Consider the following 24,119-nt stretch of genomic DNA (forward strand, 5'->3'; position numbering starts at 1 on the left):
GCGTGCTAACGGGCCGCGGGAGTGTTGAATGCTTGACATTGTAACATTTATGGTGAATGATCACACTAGGTAGTATATATATCATTAGGTTTTCACCGATTACGCACGTGCGACGATGCCAAAACTCCTCTAGAACGACCGAGCTGTGTAGACTTGGCAGCAAGCGCGAAATGTAGCAGGAACACCCGTTTCGAAACGTGCTGGATGCGCGCTTTACTGGCTCCATTAACGGTTTAGTCTTTTGTGTCTTGTATCTCGTCGCGGCATTTATTACTTCGAAGTCTCGCATTTGCAAAACGCGTGGTTAGTTTAGATAGAAAAGCGTCGCAGTTACATGGCAGTTACAGCTCACATCAGTCGCCGCACTACAGCGCAGGAATGCACGGTCGGCTCATGTTTTCCAACCAAAACCAAATCGCCCATAGGGAGCGCTGGCTGCACCGTCATCACGCATGCGCAGAAACTTTTCCGCAAATGGTCAATTTCTGCCACATGGGACAACCCGGCAGTAGCACAGCCGCAAAGCCCGTGGCCTTCAAGCGTGAGACTCGATCCACGCTCCCTCCCGGTGTGCACGGGGGTGGGGTCACCAAACTGCACGACACCAGCGCTAATCCCTTCAGACTCCGGCGACGACTCGCCACTGTGCACGTGCTGCCACCGCGTGCAGATGGCTTGTCATCATCGTCATCATCATCATCATCATCATCATCATCAGCCTTACTACACCCACTGCAGGGCAAGGGCCTCTCCCATGTCTCTCCAATTAACCCTATCCTTTGCCAGTTGCATCCACCCTTTGGCTTAAAACTTCTTAATCTCATCCGCCCACCTAACCTTCTGCTGTCCCCTGCTACGCTTACTTTCTCTTGGAATCCACTCCGTTACCCTTCAGGACCAGCGGTTATCTTGCTTTCGCATTACATGCCCTGCCCAAGCCCATTTCTTTCTCTTGATTTCGACTAGGATGTCATTAACCCGCGTTTGTTCCCTTACCCACTCTGCCCGCTCCCGGTCTCTTAACGTTACACCTATCATTTTTCTTTCCATGGCTCGCTGCGTTGTCCTTAACTTAAGCTGAACTCTTTTCGTTAGCCTCCACGTTCCTGCCCTGTATGTGAGTACCGGTAAGATAAAGCTGTTGTACACTTTGCTCTTGAGGGAAATTGGTAAACTGCCACTCATGATCTGCGAGAATTTTCCATATGCGCTCCACCCCATTCTTATCTATCTAGTTATCTCCCACTCATGATCCGGATCAGCTGTCACTACCTGCCCTAAGTAGACGTATTCCGTCACAACTTCTATGCTCTCGCTGTCAATTGTGAACTGTTGTTCCCTTGCTAGGCTGTTGAACATTACCTTGATTTTCTGCAGGTTAATTTTTAGACCCATCGATCTGCTCTGCCTGTCTAACTCATTGATCATTATTTGCAGTTCACCTTCTGAGGGACTCAGCAAGGCAATGTCATCAGCGAATCGCAGATTATTTAGGTATTCTCCATTTATTCTTATTCTCAACTCTTCCCAATTCATGCCTCGAAATACCTCCTGTAAACATGCGGTGAACAGCATTGGCGAGATCGTGTCTCCCTGCCTGACGCCCTTGCTTATTGGAATTTTATTGCTGACTTTATGGAGGACTATAGTAGCCGTGCAGTTGCTATATATATCTTCCAGTATTTTGACATAAGGCTCTTCTACCCCATGATTACGCAATGCCTGTATGACTGCTGATGTTTCCACTGAGTCGAATGCTTTCTCGTAATCAATGAAAGCTATGTATAGAGGTTGGTTATATTCTGCGCATTTCTCTATCACCTGATTGATAGTGTGAATATGATCTATTGTGGAGTATCCTTTACGAAAGCCTGCCTGATCATTTGGTTGATTAAAGTATAACGCTGCCCTGACTCTATTAGCGATTACCTTAGCAAATACTTTGTAAGCAACGGATAGTAAGCTGATCGGCCTGAAATTTTTCAAGTCCTTGGTGTCTCCCTTCTTAAGAATTCAGATAATGTTTGCATTCTTCCAAGCTTCTGGTACAGTCGAGGTCATAAGGCATTTCGTATAGAGGGTGGCTAGTTTTTCTAGCACGATGTTCCCTCCATCCTTCAACAGATCTGCTGTTACCTGATCCTCCCTAGCTGCTTTTCCCCTTTTCATTACTTCTAAGGCATTCTTTACTTCATCTTTCGTTACTGGCGGGATGACGCATTGCTGTGCACTGCTGTCTTTCTCATTAACGCTCTGATTACATTCGCTACTGTACAGGTCTGTGTAGAACTCTTCGGCAACGTTAACTACCTTATCCATATCGCTAATGACATTGCCCTGCTTGTCTCTTAATGCATACATCTGGTTTTTACCTATGCCTAGTTTCCTCTGCACTGCTTTTAGGCTACCTCCGTTCTTTAGAGCATGCTCGATTCTCTCCATATTAAACTTCCTTATGTCAGCTACCTTGCGCTTATCTATTACCTTTCATAGCTCTGTTAGTTCTATTCTGTCCGTAGGGTTAGAAGCCCTCATGCTTTGGCGCTTCTTAATTAGATCTTTCGTCACCTGAGATACCTTCCCGGTATCCTGTCGAACTGTACTACTGCCTACTTCTACTGCGCACTACAAAATTATTGATGTCAGATTATCGTGCATAGTATGAACATCAAGATCGTCTTCCTCAGTTAAAGCCGAATATCTGTTTTGCAGCGCTATCCTAAACTCCTGTGCTTTCCCTCTTACGGCTAACTCGTTAATGATGTTCTTCTTCACTAGCTTCATCCGTTCCCTCTTCAAGTCTAAGCTAATTCTAGACCTTACCATTCGGTGGTCGCTACAGCGCACCTTTCCGAGGACGGCCAAATCCTGAATTATGCCAGGTTTAGCGCATAGTATGAAGTCGATTTTATTTTTAGTTTCACCATTGGGGCTCTTCCAGGTCCACTTCCTGTTTTCTCTTTTGCGGAAGAAAGTATTCATGATCCGTAAATTATTTCTATCCGCGCATTCAACTAATAACTCTCCCCTGCTATTTCTAGAGCCTATCCCATAGTCACCTACCACGGGGTCGTCAGCCTGCTTCTTGCCCACATTCGCTTGTCACTGCCTCGTGGGATATTAGTGTCAGCGGAAGCAGGGTGGCTGATCATACTCTCGGCTCGGCAGCTCACCACTTACACGGACATACTCCAGCACTACCGACTCGAAAGGTGCACATATCCTCCCGCACACCGCGATCTAACAAGACGCGAGGCCGTCCAATGGCGCAAACTACAAACTGGCAGCTTCCCACACCCCCTCTTATACAGCAGGATCTTTCCGGAACAGATAGTCCCCATGTGTAAACACTGCTCAACTCCGGCCACACTCATACACATGGTGTGGACTTGTACACATTACAATACAGACAACGAAAACACCCCAGAGACGTGGGAGTCTCTCCTGTGTACTTCCAAGCCAGCAGACCAACGCTGGCTTATCCAGCGCGCGGTGGAGGCCGCGGCATCCCAAAGGATCCCCGCCGACCTCCTCTAAGTCAGCGCAACCGGTCCTTTGACTGGTCCCCTGTTTTTGGGCGCAATAAAAGAGTTTACCTTGTCACTGCCTCCGAACTCTCCCCTGCTTCATTCGCAAGAGCGCGTCTCGCCGCCACGTGGGCCACGTTCTCTGCTTACCGGCCTTACACGAGAGCGACCATTCATTACTGAAGTTCCTCCACTGTACCAAGGCTGGCTTCAGGAAGCAGCTCATTTCAGGTCAATAGGCGACCTTGCGGCAGGCGTCGAGAGCAACAGCACTGGTCGAGTGGAATGGGCTTCTTGAATTTTTGCCTTTGTGTTTTCAATTCTGTATGTTAGTGGAATATCTTCTGTTTGCACGCTCCGATTTGCACGTGCCGTTTCAAAAGGGCTTATATCGCAAAATGGCTAAAAAGTTAGCTCTGTACGCATCATTCCACGAACGACGTTTCCTCGACCAACGACGCGGCAGACTACGGTGAGAATAATTAGGTGCAGCGTTAGCCCCTTATCATCTACAGGGGGCCAAGTCTTCCCCATTTCTTTTTTCTGTTAGACCCTTTCCTTCATTGCTTATAGTGCACTGTTCTGTGCATGCAGGTTTTTTGACGAAACTAGTGGCCGAGGTCCCGTGAAGCTTCGTTCCAAGAAGTGTTTACTTCCCAGTTCAATTAGAGGCGATCTTTTCAGGTTCTCCTTTCCAGTTAACAAAAAAATTTTTCAAGTTATATTTTCGTTAATTTAGATATTGTGAGATTATCTTCCGAACCACGTTGTTAAAGTAGGCCGCAGCGGCGCAGGGAATGTTTTCCTCTCCGTATGTTACACATGAAAGTATGAACTACTAGTCAATAATATTTTGTATAGTTTGCAGTTGCATCATTCCTGAACTTAGCGCTGATTTTTGATCCTAAGGCCCCAGGTGAGAGGAAGTTGGGAAGTAGGGGCCGCTTCGCTGAAACTTTGCTCCCCTTAATGAAGAACCGTGCGCACGCCTATGGACACCATTCGAAAACGTGTCTAAGCATCTTAGCTGATGCTAAACACGCACTCATCATCATAGTTGCAAGCGCGGGAGTACACGTGCGTGAGATTGGTCCGAGACATGAATATGCGTGATACATGACCACTTCTTTCTATCATCGAAACTGCGAAATTTGGCTAAATAACCCGACAGAGCCCTGGGCTGCTCACCAACACATCTGTGCGAACCAGGCCCTGCAAGGGGAGCTTCGAGCGTAGTCGGCCGGGGCAATAAATCTCTCATTCCTTCCGTTTTTCGAAAACAAGGAAACAGTGAGTAAACGGAAATGTGCGCGAGTGGACATGAGCGTCACTAAATGTTTGTGAGTGTAAATGGTTGTGTGTGTGAGTGGCCGTGATTATGAGTGGATGTGAGTGTGAGTGGCCGTGAGTGTGATTGAGCCACTTCTCACAGTGACGAGGTATGCCCTGACCACGAGATTCAGCGAACAACCGTTACTGAGTCAATTACTGCTCCCTTCGTTTTATCATGATTACCCACGAACATATCACATATCAAGTTGACCTCTTTTCAGCATAGATTCCAAGGATTGCAGCGTTCATTCAAATGCAAATGAATAGAGTTTTCGTGTATTAAATTGCAACTCCACTGAGGCTAAGTACTGTAGTGAGTGTGGTTTTCTAGTGAATGCTCTGAAAAACAGAAGCTGGCACCACGGCAGGCATCCACGAGAGGGCGTGCCGCTCGCAGGTGGAAGCCGGGGATCCGCTGCGTGCCAACAAGAGCCTCCCGAAAGGTCTGCTCATCCGCCGCTGCGGCCTCAAGCGCACCGAGTTCGGGGTGTTCACGCTAAAACCGCTACCCAGGAGGGTCTTCTTCGGCCCCTACGAGGGTTTAAGGGTGGAAGTCAACGGCGAGAGCAACGCCTACACCTGGCAGGTGTGTCCATTACGAGGCTTGTTTAGAACCACCGTGACCGCGTTTAGAGCGCAGGAATCTTCTGTCTTCTACTATAATAGCTCTAAAGGTGAAATAAATTCTAGTCGGTGGCTTTGTCGCCATCTGATGAGAGCCAGAGAAATGTCTGAGTGTATTCCACCCCTACGAAGAGCAGATCATATCACGCGCTGCCATTCAAGTACTCTTGATTAAACTTTCCCAGGACGAGTTTACGTTTGACACTGTATATACAGACCTAGGTCTTCCATTGTTGCTTCCAGCGGGATAGCGGTGTCCAGCACAGATGGATAAGGAGAATTTCCACCGTCACCAAATAGAATTTCATGGTGCCTTTTTATCTTGAGCTGATGACCTGACACACAGCTATGTTTCTTCGCGGTGTTCCCAGGTTCGCAAGAACGGCAAGGAGTTCCTGGTGGACGGTCGTCCACTCGACAGTTCCAACTGGATGCGATACGTGAACTGTGCGGCCAGCCCGCGGGAACCTAACTTGGTGGCCTACACGCGCCAAGGTAACATCTACTACAGGACGTGCAAGGCTGTCTGCACGGGCGAAGAGCTCCTCGTGTCATGCAGCCCATCGTGTGACCGGGAGCGAGGGCTGCTCACCAGGCCACGAGCTTTGCGGCCACCCGAGGACGGTGAGGGGTCCTTCACTTTTCGCGCATGTGGTTCACTTCAGGAGGGCAATGTGATATCACCTCGTTCTCGCAACAATAAATCAATGTTATGCCCATGGTATAAGATGCCTGCGGGTGCAGAATGCCCGAGCGACGTGCTTAAACGCAAGAACACTTTAAGCTATGACCTCGAGCACACCAGAAGCTTGGCAGAACGCTATTATTATCTTAATTCCTTAGAAAGGAAATGCCAAGGACTTGAAAAATTAAAGCCCGATCAGCTTACTGTCTGTTGCCAAAAAACGAATTTACTATTGTAATCGCTAATAGAGTCAGGGCCATCTTATACTTCAATTAACTGTACAGTCAGGCAGGCTTTCTTAGAAGACATTACACAACAGATCATACTCACACTATCAGTCAGGTGATAAAGAAATGTGCAGAATATAGCCGACCCCTATATATAGCCTTCTTTGATTACGAGAAAGCATTTGACTCAATGGAAACCTCAGCATTCATGCAGTCTGCTTAAACAGAGTGTAGAAGTAGTAGTAGCAGTGGTTTATTTAGAAATAAATTAAAAAAAAAACGGAAAAGAGTGTTGCCGGCAGCGGTATTTGCTATCTAATATCTTTAGCACCCGAGCTCCAGGCGGCGGAGGTGAAAGGGAAAGGGAGAGGATAGCGAGGAGAAGTATAGAAGCGAACGATAGCAAGAAATGGCAGGGGCAAGCTTTGTACATTATTTACAAAATACATGATGCAGTCAAGTTCTCGCCGCTCGCGCGCTAGCGTTCAGGCTCTATGAGTGTAGAAGACCTTAATGCGAAAATAGTGAAAGATATTTGTAGCAACTGCACAGTTGCCAATGTCCTCCATAATGTCTGCAACAAAATTATAATTAGGAAGGGCGTCAGGCAGGGAGACACGAACTCGCCAAAGCTATTCACCGCCTGTTTACAGGAGGTATTCGAAGGCCTTAACTAGTACAGTTGGGGTACAGAGTTAACGGAGAATACCAAAACAATTTGCGATTCACTGATGACTCTGCCTTGTTGAGTCAGTCAGGAGATGAACAGCGAAGCATGATCAATGAGTTATGCAGGAGCAGAACGGTGGGTCTAAAAATTAGCGGGCAGAAAACTAAAGTACTGTTAAACAGCCTAGCAACGGAACAGCAGTTCACAAGTGGAAGCGAAGTGCTAGAAGTGGTAAAGGAATACGTCTACTTAGGGCATGTAGTGACTGCTGATGCGGATCATGAGAGGGAAATAACTAGAAGGATAACAATGGGGTGATGCGCATGTGGCAGTCTCTCTCAGATTATGAATGGCAATTTACCAATATCACTCAGGAAAAAGAAAACATGCAAAAGGTGTATCTTACCGGTACTCACCTACGGGGCAGAAACGTGGAGGCTTACGAAAAGAGTGTAGCTTAAGTTAAGTACAAAGCTGCGAGCTATGGAAAAAAATGATATGTGCAACTTAGTAGACCGGAAGCGGGTGGATGGGGTGAAGGAACAAACACGGGTAAATACATTCCTATTTGAAATAAAAAAAAAGATGGGCTTGGGCAAGGCATGTAATGCGAAGGAAAGATAACCGCTCGTCCTTAAGGGTAACGGGGTGGACTCCAATAGAAGGCAAAACTAGCAGGGGGCCACAGAAGATTAGCTGGGCGGATGAGATTTAGAAGTTCGCTCGTATAGGGTGGGTGCAGCTCGCAGAGGACAGGGTTAACTGGAGAGACATGGGAGAGGCAGTGCGCGTAGTCTGCAGGGGGCGTAGTCTGGCTTATGATGATGATAATGATAAAAGTTAAGTCGACTCTCGACACTAGTTTCGTAGTGGATTTTTCCACTCGCGCAGGATATCGGTTGCTAAGTTTATCTAACACGTCTGGTACACGAACGTATAACGGCGAGAATGGGTCGGTCTCGAACTGAACTACGCTTGTCCTATAGCTGCCACTCTTTGGTCAAGGGGTGATTTGCTTAGTGCAAAATGAACTGCGTGGAGTCAAATATTTCATTAAAAATGAATTAACAGTTACGCACAATGATATTGGACCCATAGCTCAAGGCTAGTTTCGGGTCCATCACAATATTGTAAAGTACAAAAGCGGCACGCGAAGACGACACACTGCGTTCATAAAATAAAAATAGGATTCTCAACAGGCATAAAGAAAAGCGCGTACACAACCTGAGAAAAACGAAAAAAAACAACACATCATAGCTGCACATATTCATCAGGAATGTTTTGTATGATTGCACAAAGTTTGTTTTCAGTTTAATAAGGCGTCAGCCTTAGCACTGGAGCACATGCTCTTTCGCTCCACAGCTTATCCAGTGCCGCTTCGCGAGATGCTCGCGGCCTACAGAGCACTGGCAATCATCCCGCACATCCTCGCGTCGCTCCTGTTGCCCCACGGCTGTGCGCGCACCTGTGACAAAACAATGGTGATCGTCTGTGCGTAGATCGAGCAGCCGGACTTGACTTCCGCTTGCTCTTCACCAAGTAGTGCACGCGTGATATGAACGCTCCGTGGGTGCTACCTCGGACGGTACGCGCGGCTGGGCGGCCCAGGCCACTTGCCGTGCGTGCGGCCGTGTATGTAGTTTATTTTTCTGCAAATAAACGCGCACAGTGGCCGCTCGCGCGCAAATATTTGCGAACAGAACCTGGACATTGACGAGCGAGCGGCGCGAAATTGATAACTGTTTTGTAGTTTGTAAATATTGTAAAAAGCTCTCTCCTGTTCTTTCTTGCTCTCGGTCCTCTTTATATTTACTTCTCGCTTTCCCCTCCATTTCCCTTTCACCTCTGCCGGCTGCAGCTCGGGTGCTTAAAGGGGCTTGGAAAGGGGCTCTAATAAAGTTGCGGTTTACCTGGGATGTCAAAGCACGCCGATTCATGAATGTTGTCCACGGAGAATTTGTTAATGCGTTTTGTAGAACCAGAACTATCTGTAGTCAAAATTTGAATTTCAGCGTCTTCGCGCTTTTCCCTCTCCTCTCGTCACTTTTTGCACATTGGAAGGTCGGCGCTCCTCCGCCGGCCCCACCTCCGTGGAAGAGCTTCCTGACCCGCCGGAGCTACGCGGCTTATTGGCCGCAGCCTTGCTGGCTGCCTGACGTCTGAAAGAATCTAAACAATAGCCATCTCTCAACATGTATGCGTGGATGCGAGCGATAGAGAAGGGTGCGAGCATGAAAAAGTCGCCGGGAAGGGCTCGCTAACTTTCGCGCGTAATTGTGTGTTGTATCCTGCCGGTAGAAGAGAATTGTTTGGCTGAGCTGCTCATGACAACACAATGCAGTGATTGAGGGAATTCATGTCCTCTCCTCGAATTGTGTTTCAGAGTCCCTTTAATATCTCTGTCACACGGGCATTTCAAAGGCCCTCGAACTGATAGCCTATCGACTCAGAGGCGATCGAGCGCTGCTACACGGGCACTTTCAATGGCCATCGGGTCAATAGTCTATCGAGTCAACAGAGCAGCGCGGAACTCAAGATTTCGAGGGCCTTCGAGCGCTGTCCAAGGTTGCTAGCGTTGCTTCGAGTGGCGGCAAGCGCACTTTCGTTCACGACACATTCACGGAACAAAAGCATGGACAAACATTATTCACCTAAACACAAATGCAAGCAGTCCGCACAATAACTTTAATAGTGAATCAGACTTGTTTTAAGCGCATTAATTTTGCGTTTCGGTCTTTGTGTTGCTTGCGTACTTAGCGTTGAGAACATGGCGGCGCCCTGCCCGTCCGCTTCACAGCGATAACAGCTTCGTCGCAAATCCCTCAAAGCAATGTCATGTTCTAAGCTGTTGTATTCGCCTTCAACATGCCTATTTTACCCTCGCATAAAGTTTCAAGGGAAAAATAGATCTTGTTTTTCAGATATCAAGGCGATTTACGAATACGAATACGGTTTATTTTCATGTTTGTTCAAAACATGGGGGGATGTATGAAAAAGCTGCTGAACAGCAGCTTGACAAACTCCCACCCCCCTTTACCAGGCCTTAGTGGGACCAAGCAATGCGCCAACGCAGTTGGACTGGCTTGGTTTCAGCTCGTCTTGTATTAGGGTGGCTGCAGCAGTGTCTGCATCTCTCTACATCTGTCCGTCGCGTACGTGCAATTTAAAGGGGGCTTAAACAACCGGCGCAGATGCGTGTATTTCAGCATTTAGTGTACATTTATCAAATATTTGTTATTTTTGCAAAATCCAAAGTAGTTATCGTGGCTCCACACAAGTTTGGCGTTAGACACGAGAACTATTTCAATGGCCACTGAAATTTGCCGTTTAGCAGCAACAAAACTCCTTCAAGTTCAATGGCGATTGAAAATTTCGAAGGCCCGCGACTCGATTTTACACTGAAACTCGCGTGTGACAGAGGTATAAGTTATTAGACAGAAACTGCTGCGGCCGCAACGTTCTCTTCCTTCACTTTTTTTTTCTAGGGCTGCTCCGCGCACTTCCGGTGGCCGCCCCGAACGCGTTTCTTGTTCTCTAACTGGGCGGTTTCGACTGCCAGCGGGCAGCCAGATCAACACCCTCTAAAGAACTTAGGCCCTTCTGGCGGTTCCTCCCCCCCCCCCCCTCCCGAGCTACGTCTCTCAAAAGAGGCCTAGGTGTACTCCGTTTCATACATTAGGTGCAACGCTGTGAAAGGTACTGAAGTAATCCGGACGAGAAAATAAACGAAGGCGTGTTACTCCGCACTTGTTTTGTGCCCGTGTGGTCAATGGCACGAGAAAGCGACTGCGTGTTGTCAGCAATAACAGTGCATTTAATCAGGTCACGACAAATGTGTCATGTGGTAAGCCTACAGAGAAAGCATTTACTATGTTTCACTCACCACAAATAACGCACTTCTTTTCTGCCGCGGATGCAGGCAGCGCAAAGAGCGGTAGCTTTGACAGTTCGGTGCAGCATGTTTCGAAGGCACGAGAGATGCACGCGTGTTGCATCGTGTGTGTCGACGACAATGCGATCGGCTCCGCAAACACGTGACACTCACTTATTGCCTCATGGCAAGAAAAGTCGTGGCACGTCACGACATCTTTCGGAATCCGAACGAACTTTTTTTCTTTACGTTGACCGTGCAGGCATAATCTATGCCTTGCGCTGCGCTTGCGGTTGTGTGTCCATCGAGGTGATGTGGTACTGCTTTAAATGAAGTGGATTGCGGATTACGCTCCTGTTAGGTTATGCTAACAAGTGCTGCTTGCCCAGTTGCCGGATTAATTGTAAACCGGAGCCCAAAAACCACGTTTTGAAGTTTCCCTGGGATGAAGACCAGAACTCCTGGATTAGGGCTATACGACGAGCAGATTTCGTTGTCACCGCACTAGTTCTACTGTAAGGTGTTTGGAACGTCCCCAAATAATAGTCTCTCCTGAAAAATAGGATAGACTTAACGCTGCATTATAGAAAAGCGTCTGTAATCTAAGAAGCTTGTTACAGTTGTAAGCAAAGAAATGCAGCACTTCAAGAGATAGCTTCCTCGTCAAGTTACAGCTGCTGTTTAACAAAATTGAACGCGCCTCTAGGCTTGCGAACTTAATTTTATTGAGGCCGACATCGTGGGACAGGCCTCCCACACTGACGAGCTTACAGACAGGACAACAACTGCGGCGCTTTGGCACAGGCACAATCCAAAAAAGTTTCCAGAATTCCCCTGATCTTTTTAAGCCATGCACCTCAAGGGACGTCCTCGACTCAAAGCGAACACGTCTTGAGTCTGCTGCTTTGAAAAACGCGCTTAAAGAATCTGCCGAAGTATTTCGAAAAGTGCCGGAGGTGGATAAGATTCTAAACTTGACGAAATATGTAACCAGCAAGATATATTCTGGCATATTATCTAAGGAAATGAACGCCTGGTTGGCCGTACATATTGAAGACCCAACTCCAGGCATCAAACATCCAGTTCTAGTAGAAGCTGACTTTATCATGCCCGTTTACTTTGTAAAGACGCCGATAGTGAAAACGGGCACCAAATTCTCCATTCTATCTGTAGCAAAACAGCAAGAAATCAGCGGTGAATCTGCTTGCGAGCATTGAGACCAGCTGCTTCGACCTCTCACGAAGTCCCAAATCCGCAAACGAAGACATCTGCTTGCTCCGCTGTAATTAGTTGGACACCGGAAGTGTATATGTTTGTCATGAGAGCGAAATTAAAACAAATACAGGTGTCCGCAATGAAACTACATACGCAACTGTGAAGCTAATTGAGGGTGCTTCATTTCCTAGTATAGCTGCGGTCCATAAAATTGTAGGTGCAGAAATAAGGAAGGTAAACGTTTTAAAACAGAGGTAAAACTATTTAATGTAATGTACAAAGATAAACGCTTACTAAGAAAGACGAGAACGCGACACAGTGGCTGGTATTAGTACCTATAAACAATCTTTACAAAGCTGGTTAATGCCTATTGGCTCTAAATAACTGCGCCGTAAAGTGTCTGCTGTTATTCCAGCGTTTAGCAGCCGAAAAAGCGTGTATTGATCAATGGAAGCTTACTTCTGCTAGGTAATCCCGGCCGTGATTCCACCAACCCCAACGTAAGTGGCGGCGACTGTGGGCCTTGTTTTGTGACGTGACGACGTGACGTGCTGGCAGCACTCGGGCTACAAGGAGACGACGGTGTGATGGTGTATGGTAGCGGGAAGCGCACGCGCCATTTTTATATGAACTAGGAGGACCGCGGTCCTTCATGCGATGATTTTGCGATGGAGGCGATTTTTTCAACTCGTCCGCGGTGCATATCATCTGTGTCTCCTGCAATAGCACCTTTGTGGTTGTTCTGGCTGTTCATTTATTTTTTATTTTTGCTTACATGTGTGTGATCGCAGTCGTTGGTATGACCACCTCGCAAGCACAAGTAGTCGCTTCATGTTACGATAGCATAGTTATTCCCAAATGATATCGGCTGTTAATTTTGTGCGACCAGCTGATATTGAGAAGGTGTTCGAGGCCTTTCTCGAGAGCGGCCACAGATTCTAGCTCCCAGTACGCGTGCATATAGGAATGTTCTGGAATGTTTCGTTAGGCACGTGTAGCTCGATACGGCAGCGTATGTCCTTCACGGCGTTCTGAGCAGTGAAAAGGTTTGAACTGCTTTGAGAAATGCTTTATTGAGTAAAAAATGTCCCTTATTAAAAGTCCCGTCGAGCACATTGCTCGAGGAATGTGTGAGAGCATATATGTGGTGCCACAGGTGCACTTTTGGCAGCCGAAACGAGAGCTGATTCCGTCGTCTGCGATTGCCGTACAACTTGATGCTCAGTCCTTCTGTAAACCTGTAGCATTGCGGATACGATACGCAGAAAAGTTTGTACAGGATATCCGTTTGCTACAGATGAACGTTCAACCAGCTGATATGCGCCTTTATCAATGATTATGCGTGCATTTCTAACCGGCAGCAAAATTCGGTGGCCGACAGACCACAGTTGAACGAAACGTATCCCGAATCTCGATTCTTTTCTGATTACGGCCCGCAGGAAGCAGCCCACGAATCTAGAAATGGCAATGACCACAGCGCTGAATCACTCGCCGTGCAGGGTCGATCGTCTGCGGTCATACCAGTCAAACTGCGTATTAAAATAACACGCGATAATCCGAGAGTGTGGTGAGTGGTTTCATGAGGAACACATGGGCACTTTTTCCCTCGATATAATTTCGACTGAAAGGTGTTAGATTGCGATTGCTGATTGAATGCTTTTGAGGATTTCTCGAAGCTTTCTCAGCACACAGCGCACCGAAAGCACACGACCACGGCGTCGCCGCCGATGTATACAGGTGCGAGCGCGATGGGATGTTTGTTCTGCATTCTTATGCAGCCCTCAATAACTTCAGGTAATTGTTTTCGTTCCCAGGTAGCCTATTTCTACCGTACGCGTGCGTAGCAACAAGACGCAGCAGAACGCAAAGCTACGGAGAGCATCTTCCCTCCGTGATTCGTGGTGCAGTTGCCGCCGTGATTGCCGGCAGGCTGGTTCTGGGGGATGCCAGCCCTTGTGACCATCATGCTCTTTCGTGTCAGGGGCGAACTTGCCGGCAGCCAGCGGGCTGCCCGAGCGCGGTAAATCGAAGTGGCCCAGTGTGATTGTTGGATTGGATAGGGAGAGTGGAGAGTTCTATCGGTAACACTGTTATTGTTGCGATAGCTAAATGACGATAGCACTTCGAGCCTTCATCCTGGCACCTCTTCAGCTGCGTGGGCCCCCTTGAGCTTTGTGGCAGCGTCGTGGCTGGTCACATGGTGTGGAGCAGCTGCCGCGACGCGGTGCGCCGACGAAACCGAGTGTGGGGTGGAGTGGAGAGGGGGACAGAGTGTATCCTCGTCCAGGGACGAAGATGAAGTAGGAACTCCCAGCGAAAAGGAGTGGCGAAAGACTGACTTTGCAATTCTACTGAGCGAGCTCCACTCGGCCAGATGTAGCTATCGAGTCACTCCAGGTTTAACCCGGGCTAAACCGCAGCCATTTAATTTTTGATAGAATATTTGCACCCGGCCACCCGCTCGCAAGGGCTCAAACCATCAGCGGTAGGTGATCTGCCGTCCGTGAGGAACAGTACTGCTAACATAACACGGAGATAACGCAACATCACACAGGAAAAAGAAAGCACACCCACGAGAGCTAACTTCCAATTGTTTATAGTGAACAGCGAGTGATATACACGACGTGGCCATACATTACGAAGAGCCCTTAGACGAACTGTTCAGTGATTTCTTAGACATTCTACTTCTTTGAGAGCTCTAGCCCGATAGTTTACCGATGCACGTGTCACCTAAGCTATCTATGACTTCTAGCTCAATGATTTTGTGCGTCAGTTCTCAACCATTCCTAGTGACGACAGTGCATTCTTCATAGTTACTTTGTAGTTTTGATCTTCTATTTGCATTTCATGCAATTCCCATCAGGGAAACCACCCTTCTTTTCTTGGACTTTATAACGATGTTCACGAAGGCGGACATTTAGGCGCGTTCAACTTTTACCTAAACATTTATTTCCGAAACTGAATGGTATGCTATACACAATCCTTTCCGTATACCCAGCGAACTTGGTTTCATGCGGAATTGTAAAACCAGCGTTTTTGGGAACCATGAAACCAAGTTCGTTGTGTCTGTGAAACCCGCCGCAGTGGCTCAGTGGTTAGGGCGCTCGACTACTGATCCGGAGTTCCCGGGTTCAACTCCGACCGCGGCGGCTGCGTTTTTATGGAGGAAAAACGCTAAAGGCGCCCGTGTGCTGTGCGATGTCAGTGCACGTTAAAGATCCCCAGGTGGTCGAAATTATTCCGGAGCCCTCCACTACAGCACCTCTTCTTTTCTTCTTTCACTTCCTCCTTTATCCCTTCCCTTACGGCGCGGTTCGGGTGTCCAACGATATATGAGACAGATACTGCACCATTTCCTTTCCCCAAAAACTAATTATTATTGAGTCTATGAAATCAATTATGCAAACCTATGTAGTGATTTTTGGGACCCCATTCAGGCACAAGTACATCATCTCGACGGAAAAACAACAGCATCCCGTAGCTAACTTGCAGCACTAACAAAGGCGGAGACCTCCTTAGCCAATCACGAGAGCACGTTAAATGTGATCCTCTGCGCATAACTGTGTGCTTTCGTCTGCTCGCGGCGTACACAGTTAAGGTTCGAAAAGAGTATAATTTACGCTGTCTGCGTACCATAAGCGCATGATCGTTTGTGTACGCTAAACGCACGTATATTGCGGCGCGTTACGCGATTTGTCACATCAACACATTTAGTTCAGCGTATGCAACGTATGTAACGATAAGCTCAGACTAGTGGCGCCATCTGGTTGTTAGAATTGGAATAATTTTTGCCAACTAATCGACACCCATTTTTGAGACTACAGGAGGCATAATCATCAGTCTAAGTAAAAATAAAGCAAATTTATTGCTCATCGGTTTTGTTATATATGAGATGAGACGAAACAAAAGCCCGGTGCCCCACTTATGGCCATTGAATGCACAGAAGAGGAGAGTAAAGACGACGAATTCAGTCCTAGGCGAGGGTCCGAGGGGTCCTGGTTCAATTTTCGCCGCGATTTTGTAAAATATGTTTTAGAACACGCAAAAGCCGCGTACGATAAACTGGGAAAATAGGGCACGCAAAGCAAAGGTAATGTAATGCTCCATATGAAATAGCGTTTGGCGCACGCACACCTTAAACCACGCTATCACATATGCCTATTTTATTTCGATAGAGTGAATTGCTGGGCTAGTTGGTACATAATGCACATGTTTGTTTGTGTGCACCTTTGTCTTATCCTACGTAAGTTTCGCTGATTCCACCATATGTGCCTAACTTATACTGGCACTGCATCCGCAGCGTCAGAATGTTGCCTTTGCTCTCATCGCAGCTGCGTTCGGAAGCGTGTCGCGGGGTGGCTGGCCGCGACTTTTCTTGCCCCTAGGCTTTCCAGAGTGCGTCACTTGTTTCTGGAACTGGTCGCAATGTCGTCACCCTGGTCTCCCACTGTGACTTCTCCGAATAGTTGGGGTCATGAAGGAAGGAATTATTGCCCCCACTACCACCCCAACAAGTGGTAACGCTCGAAAGAAATATTTATAAATTATTGGCTCGCTTGCAGACTTGTACGCGATATGAACACTCGTTAGCTTTCATTACTGACTAATCACCCACTTAATAATTATTTTCAAAGCAGCTCATTTAAACTTCAATTGCGAGCTCGGGAAGTTAACTACAATTGTCCACTTTGCTAAAAAGTTGTACCGTAATTACACGATTGTAAGTCGACTCAAACGTAAGCCGACCTTCCCCCCCCCCCCCCCAAATCGCATGTCCGAAAAGAAAAAGTGTACGCGAATGTAAATCGACCCCCCCCCCCCCAATCGCATGTCCGAAAAAAAAAAATACGTGTGGATCGTTTCAAAAACGAAAATTTATTGCATAGATGGGCTATTCATCCTCACTTGAGTCATCTTCAGTGGTACTGCTGTCGTCGTCGTCGGCGCCGCTGCGATCCCAGAGCACATCGTCCCTCATGGAAAGCCCGCACTTCCTAAATGACCGCACCACGACATCGCGTGGAACGGCCGCCCAAGCTGAGATCACCCACCCGCACACAGCCGCCAGGGAGGCTCTCTTCACGTCCACGTTGGCGTAAGTTCCCGCCCTTCTTCCGCCAGCCACTCGTTGTACTCACGCCGGAGCAAGTCCTTGAATGACTCGTTAATGCCGACGTCTAGCGGCTGCAGCTGCCCCGTCAGACCGCCGGGAATCACCAGCATATCTGTATCTTCTTTTCGGAGCTCTGCCTACATTTTCGCGGTAAGGTGGCCGCGAAATGAGTCCAGCACGAGGAGGTTCGGATTGCGATTTTTGAGGGATGCCCCTGGCTTCAAAAGCCACACCCGACGGTACCAATCAATAAATAAGTCGTCCGTCATAAAGCCTTTTTCGTTCACTCGCACAATCACACCTTTCGGGAACATTTGCTTTGGCATAGTTTTTCTTTTGAAAACAATGTAAGGTCGGAGCTTTGTGCCATCTGCCAAGCATGATAGCATAGCAGTGAACCGAAGTTTCTCGTTTCCTGTCGTGAGAAGCTTAACCTCGCGAGCTCCCCTCACGCTCACTGTTGTGTTGCTCGTCGTGTAGAAGTAGACGGGAGTCTATTCCGCATTGCTGATTTGGCCGAGCAGGTATCGCCGCGAGTTGCGGAGCTTGAGGTAGGGCCTATGGAAGGCGAGAACTTTCTCCTCGTAAGCAGCAGGCAGCTTCTGCCATACACTAGTACGCCGACGAAGAGAGAAGCCAGCCCTCTTCATAAATTTCGAAGCCCAAGCCCTGCTGGCTTTGAAGTCTGTTCGGAGTATTCCAGCTTCCGCAGCAAAGACCCGGACTTGTTGCGTGATCATTTCGCATGTCACTGGAAGGGACCGATCACGTATTTCGGTGACATACGGTGCAAGCTTGACCTCCAGCTCCAGAAAGCGTCCCGACTTCGGCCCGCGGAAATCTCTTCGCTTGGAGTCGCAATCGAAAATTTTGTCTCGCTGATTCCGCCACTCCCGCACCAACCGTTCAGAAACGTCGAACTTGCGGCCCGCCGCGTAGTTGTTGGTTCCTTCGGCGTAAATGATGGCCTCCCTCTTGAACGCTGCAGTGAATGAGCGCCGAATGCTTTTCGAACCTGGAGAGCTCATGGCGAAGCACGCGGCCGGCAGTCGAGTCAAAAGCACCAACTCCAAGCACCAATAAACAAAGAGTGATAGGTGTCGGGGCGTTGGCTCTTCCAGCAAACATCGGCATTCCCCAGAAGCGCCGCTGTTACGTATAGCGCAACCAACTGAAATAGCGGCTCTTCCATCAGCTAGCGACACTCCCGGGCGCTGGCGCAGACTCCGCGATTGGAACAGCGGGACAGCGGCCCGTCCCGCGAGTGAAATGAAATGAAATTGGTTTTAGGAGAAAGGAAGTGGCGCAGTATTTGTCTCAAATATTGGCGGAAACCCAGTTGTAAGGGAAGAGATAAAGGAGGGAGTGAAAGAAGAAAGGAAGAAGCAGGTGCCGTAGTGAAGGGCTCCCGAATAATTTCAACCACCTGGGGATCTTTAACCTGCTGTACTGACATCGCACAGCACACGGGCGCCTTTGCGTTTCGCTTCCATCGAAACGCTGCCGCCGCGGTCGGGTTCTAACCCGGGTATCCTGTTCAGTAGCACTGAACCATCGCGGTGGGTAACGGTGTGCGCAGGAAAAATAAAAAATGAAAAATTCTGGCCAAGAAGCCCGCGGAATACCTGAATGCTACGATTGGAGCCGTACAGCAAACAAAAACTTCTAACAATGCAGTAGCGTCCCTGATAGATTGTTTTTCTTGCTTTTATTGGCAGTTCAAGGTTTCGTTTCGATTGTACGTCGACCCCCCACTTCCAATTTTAAATTTCAAAAAAAGGGTCGACTTACAATCGTGTATATACGGTAATTCAAGTGCGCCAGCCAACTTTGAATATTTTGCTACCATCCTATATATTTTCTTGCAAGCAAATCTATCCTGGTCAGAAGATAAAGATACGTTTTGAAGTGAACGAACTTAAATTAACCCCCCCCCGCACTTGCGTAAACTCAGAATAGGAAAAGGGGAGAGGATTGGGTGGTGTTAGGAAACAAAAGGTGTAATGAACACTCAATCAATGCGCTCTCTATCACCCTATCTATAATCGTGCTTTAATTAAATTGCGGGCAAGGTTTTTGTTTGTAGGAGCAGCAGTATAGGGAGAATTCACCCGAGCATCAGAGACCACCATATTGGTGTACATGGGGCACCCGAGCGAAAGGCACCCGGTGTGTTTGCCGCTGAAGCTGTGTGCTGTACAACAAAATGGCGCCTGCGACGTCACGTGAATATTTCCAAAGGATGAGCCGTCGTAATTATTTTACAGAATCCAGTGGCATGAAGTTTTCATTCCATTCTTTCTTCAAAAAAAGAAGAAAAACAGAGGTTCTGACAGACTATATACTTCTCCTGTTTGGTTGCCGTGCGTCACCGATGTGCTTTTCTGCGGAATAGAGAAAGAGCAGTGCTAAAATGAAAAGCCTCCCAAGTATTCGGTGTTAATCAGGAGATCGCTCTCTACTCTGATCTCTTTTCAGAGGGTGAAAACACTAATTCTGCTCCTGTTCCGGCCTTCCCCTGCGAGACATGCGGTGTCCTGTTCTCCGCACAAGAGCTTCTGGAGAAGCATCGGCAGACCAACCACCCGCAGAAGCCGGAAGGGAGGCACAGCTGTAGATACTGCCCCTATACCAGCGATAACAAGTAAGCCAAATTATGTCTTCCCATTGTTGTTTTGACATGCTACAGAAAAAAATAGAAATTTTTTTGTATTTTCGAATTAGTGCGCAAGCAGGGATTTCTGCTGCGTAGAAGACGCTGATGAGCGCGCAGAAGAATATCTGCCGCCGGAGCTATAACCACATAATTAGTTCCACATAGAAGACATACAACAGAAAATGGGCGATATTTCTACGCGTTGGTGAACGTCGAATTAATGCTTACGCACTAATAGCACGCACTGGACGGGACACAGAAGAGTAGGAAGGCGCTTTACGCAGAAGGCGGCGCGCGTGTTGTATCTTCCTTCTCTTCTGTGCCCCGTCACGTTGGAACTGTTTTTTCACGTGTTTTTGAACCGTCGACGGTACAGCGCAGCAACCCAGCTCCGTCAGCACGTGGAATATAGGATATTAATGAGAACGTGTAAATGCACAGTGAACACCGCTGATTTCCGTTTCTTCTATGACAAAGTTGATTAGAGCACAGATTTGGAACGCGTAGGAGTCCAAATTTTGCAAGAACACTTTTTTATTCGTTTTTTATACCATTTACACGATGGAAGCCATTTCTCATTTTCTCTGGTGATTGTGCTGACTGTTTGGTGGCATTCTGAAATCCGAGCGAAAATTTCTTGCTTAAGCAACTGAATACAACCCAATTTTGCTTCTAACTTATGTGAAAAAACAATTACCGCATCCACAAATAATTTACTATTCCTCGTCGCGATATGCCTTACCTTGTATGCAATTTGCATTCTGACGGGCTTTGCAGCGAAAATCGCCGTATAAAAAAAAAAAACCTTTCAGACCAGCCAGGAGGCAAGACCAGGAGTTGGTGCGCTGTACCGTTGACGGAATTTAATTACAGCACTCTGACTATAGTGCTCCTGCTCGGTATTACATCCTGAGCCTTGCTCACCCGTCTGCTATTCTTTTCTGGAATTATTGATTTTCAGTCTGGAATAAACGGAGTTGGAGACGATCGATACTTTGTTGTTACAAGAAGAAACTTGGCGGAGTCGTGTAGTTGCATTGGAGGGAACAAAAATCGCAATTCTTTATGCTCAATTCTTTATAGGTGTAACGTTAAGAGACCGGAGCGAGCAGAGTGGGTGAGGGAACAATCGCGAGTTGATGACATCCTACAAGAAATCAAGAGGAAGAAATGGGCTTTACAGGGCATGTAATGCGAAGGCGAAATAACCGCTGGTCCTTAAGGGTAACGGAGTGGATTCCAAGAGAAGCCGAGCGTAGCAGGGGGCGGCAGAGTGTTAGGCGGGCGGATGAGATTAAGAAGTTTTCAGGCAGAGGGTGGCGCAGCTGGCGAAGGACAGGGTTAATTGAAGAGACATGGGAGAGACCTTTAGCTTGCAGTGGGTGCAGTCAGACTGATGAAGACGATGATGTTGGATAGGCTTAGGTTGTTTATGTATTATGCAGGAACTATTCCTGCTTTTCTGATAATCGTTGTCAACTATGCCGGTGTAAATATGCCCTCTCCACTCCTCCTTTGATTTGTTTCCACACAGAACCCATGTCACCACACACCAGCGGACCCACACTGGCGAGCGGACCTTCGTGTGCAAGGAATGTGGAAAGGCTGTTGCAAGGAGGGATCACCTCACCAATCACCTGCTGACCCATTCGAAGAAGAGACCTCACGAGTGCATCGACTGCGGACAGCGCTTTAGACGCGCCTTTAATATGGCGCGTCACCGCAAAGTGCAGCACTCGTCCGGCGGCATGCTTGCGTCACTCATGTGTCGCTTCTGCGGAAAGGGTTTCTCACACCTCGGCGTCCTCAAACAACACGTACTGACGCACACGGGAGAGAAGCCCCATGCCTGCTCGCATTGTGGGCGGAGGTTCGCGAGACGCAGCGACACCAAAAGGCACGAGAGAGTAGTTCACAGCCGCCAGTATGCGCTGCACTGCCCGCACTGTGGTAAGGGCCTTGCGTACATGAATAATCTGAGAATCCACGTGCGCACACACCACTCGTCCGCTGAGAAAGAGGAACCGCAGTACAGCGAGGACTGAGCAAGCTCTATTATGCGCCCACACGTGAGGGAAAGGGTATGCGCTTCTGTCCTAATGCCGACGTGAATGACAGATAAAACGCACAGTGAATAGTGAATTGAAGCCAAGTTAGGCTTTTATGACAGAAAGGAATGATTGAGGACCTCCAAGAGGCAGGACAAACCCGAACAGAGTTGAAAGCCATTGGAAGAGCCTAGTTACAATCGTGGGCAAAAGTAGCCGACCACCCCTTAATGTTGCGTGCCACAGTGCGGGGGGGGGGGGGGGGGGGGGGGGTTTGAAAAGCTATCTAATGCACTATAATGAAGGGCCCCGTGCTCCGGTCTCGACAGCTGAAATAGTTTGTCAGGTCACGCAGAGTGGAAGGTGTCGGAACTTGAATGAGGAGGTCTGTTACTTTTATAACGTCCCATATCAACGAAAGTAGTTCCTAAAGTGTTCAATAAAAACAAAGAAAGCGAACGAGAATAGCGTCTAGAGAAACACAGAAACACTTAAGCAGACAAAAAAAATAAGAACGGTTTTCTTGGGTGTAGCAGTCTACCTTCAATTAGTACTTTTTCAGCGAAAGGAAAAAAAAAACAGGGTTTTTCCTTTAGTGTAAATGCTCACACTATGATAGGTGATAAGTTTCGCTTCGCCCCACTAGTGGAATTGAATTGGCAGGATAACGCCGCAGAAGTCAGCGTGGTCTTCGCAGATGAATTGGCCATCCAAAATTGTCAACTGACACTGCTCTCTTAACACTTGTCCTGTTGATGTTGTTCTGCTCGGCTATCGATGCTCGGAGCCGCTTTCAGCGTTCTCTAAAATGGCGCAGATCTGAAAGAGCTGAAGCTAAAGAATGGAAATAGGTGGCGGGCTAATTTCTCGCCGCCAACTGGAAAGCTCACATAGCTTTTTTTCCTCCCACATGTCATTGGAAAATTTCTATCACGTACTACGCCCCTCGCCATTAGCTTCTTTCCACTGTTGTTTTATTCCTCTCTCGCCTCAGCCCAGAACCTATGTGTGGCAGTCACTGGCTGTTGAATGTGCTTTCATTATATCTGCACTTGCAATCAGTATTTCACAATTCGACTTAGTTGCAGAAAGTTCCCCATGATCCTTAGTTTAATTTTCTAAATATGAACGTTTTCTGCTTGCCGCTACCAGCACTTGCTGAACTGCATTACAGCGCCTGAAAGGATCCTGTTGAGCACAAAATTTATGTCGAATGCCGGCATGCGCGCATGTTTGAGCTTAAGTTTATTTCCACAACCAAGGATATACAATGGTTGTCGGGGATATAAGCGGAAGAGGCTGCTCAGGGGCAACTTGACTGGCCCCAAGTACCGTTACAGCGCCTGCTGCAGGGCAGAGTTTAGGCTTGATTATAGACTAGAGTTTAAACAAAGGCAATGCAAGAAACCCAAAGAGATACAATTCAAACAGTAAAAGAGAAAATAAATAAAAAACGCAGTAGACAGCTTATTACAGAAACACAGACATGCGTACAAAAATGTTTCAAGCAGGTTTCTTAAAGAACAAGTGTGGATGTCGATGTTATTTTGAGTCATGCCATGTAGTAACTTCGGCGACCTATAGTTCAACATTTGTTGACTATAATTAGTTCGCGGATGAGGAATACACCAAGTCTCCGGAGCTCAAGCAGTGTAGGGGGCAACGCATTTTGTGAGATTTGCGAGAGAGCGAAGATTAACTATTCTATTCTTAGTGTCTTCACGGTAGGACCAAACAAGGCGGTGATTCAATAAGGCGGGAAGTGTCAGGTTTCTAAGATCAAGGAAAAGGGGAGGAGAATGAAAGTCGTGAAGCTTATTGCATATGACGCCAAGAATTTTTTCTGCATGTCAAGCAGTCTGTGAATGTTTGTGCAAATTGTCCCCCATACTATACAGCAGTAATTTAGATGAGTGAGTAAATGTGCGTTATATATTAAGAGGTTTACGGAAAAGGGAAGACATCTGACAGAACGGACTAGACCCAGCACCAGAGACAGTTTACCGATGATAAGGAAGTTTATATGAGAGTGCCAGGACATATTATGATCAAAGTGCACGCCAAAACATTTAAATGTTCGTACAACTTAGATTTTAAAATTGTTTAGTAGTATATCACTAGGTAACATAGTGTTCATGTTTTTCTGTTGAA

General features: G+C 47.4%; 1 protein-coding gene across 1 annotated transcript in view; it reads left to right on the plus strand.

Moving 5' to 3' along the window:
* The window catches only part of LOC144128119 (histone-lysine N-methyltransferase PRDM9-like), a 58,071-nt gene extending 35,872 nt beyond the window's left edge, over nt 1-22,199 (plus strand). Inside the window, exons 4-7 of the mRNA XM_077661204.1 lie at nt 5,257-5,445; nt 5,855-6,107; nt 19,743-19,908; nt 21,455-22,199. Coding sequence (XP_077517330.1) covers nt 5,257-5,445; nt 5,855-6,107; nt 19,743-19,908; nt 21,455-21,965 — 1,119 coding nt within the window. The 3' untranslated portion in view covers nt 21,966-22,199. The remainder of the gene's footprint in view (nt 1-5,256; nt 5,446-5,854; nt 6,108-19,742; nt 19,909-21,454) is intronic.
* The last annotated feature ends 1,920 nt before the right edge of the window (nt 22,200-24,119 follow it).

This window comes from Amblyomma americanum, chromosome 4 (genome assembly GCF_052857255.1).
Source record: "Amblyomma americanum isolate KBUSLIRL-KWMA chromosome 4, ASM5285725v1, whole genome shotgun sequence".
Taxonomy (NCBI): Eukaryota; Metazoa; Arthropoda; class Arachnida; order Ixodida; family Ixodidae; genus Amblyomma; species Amblyomma americanum.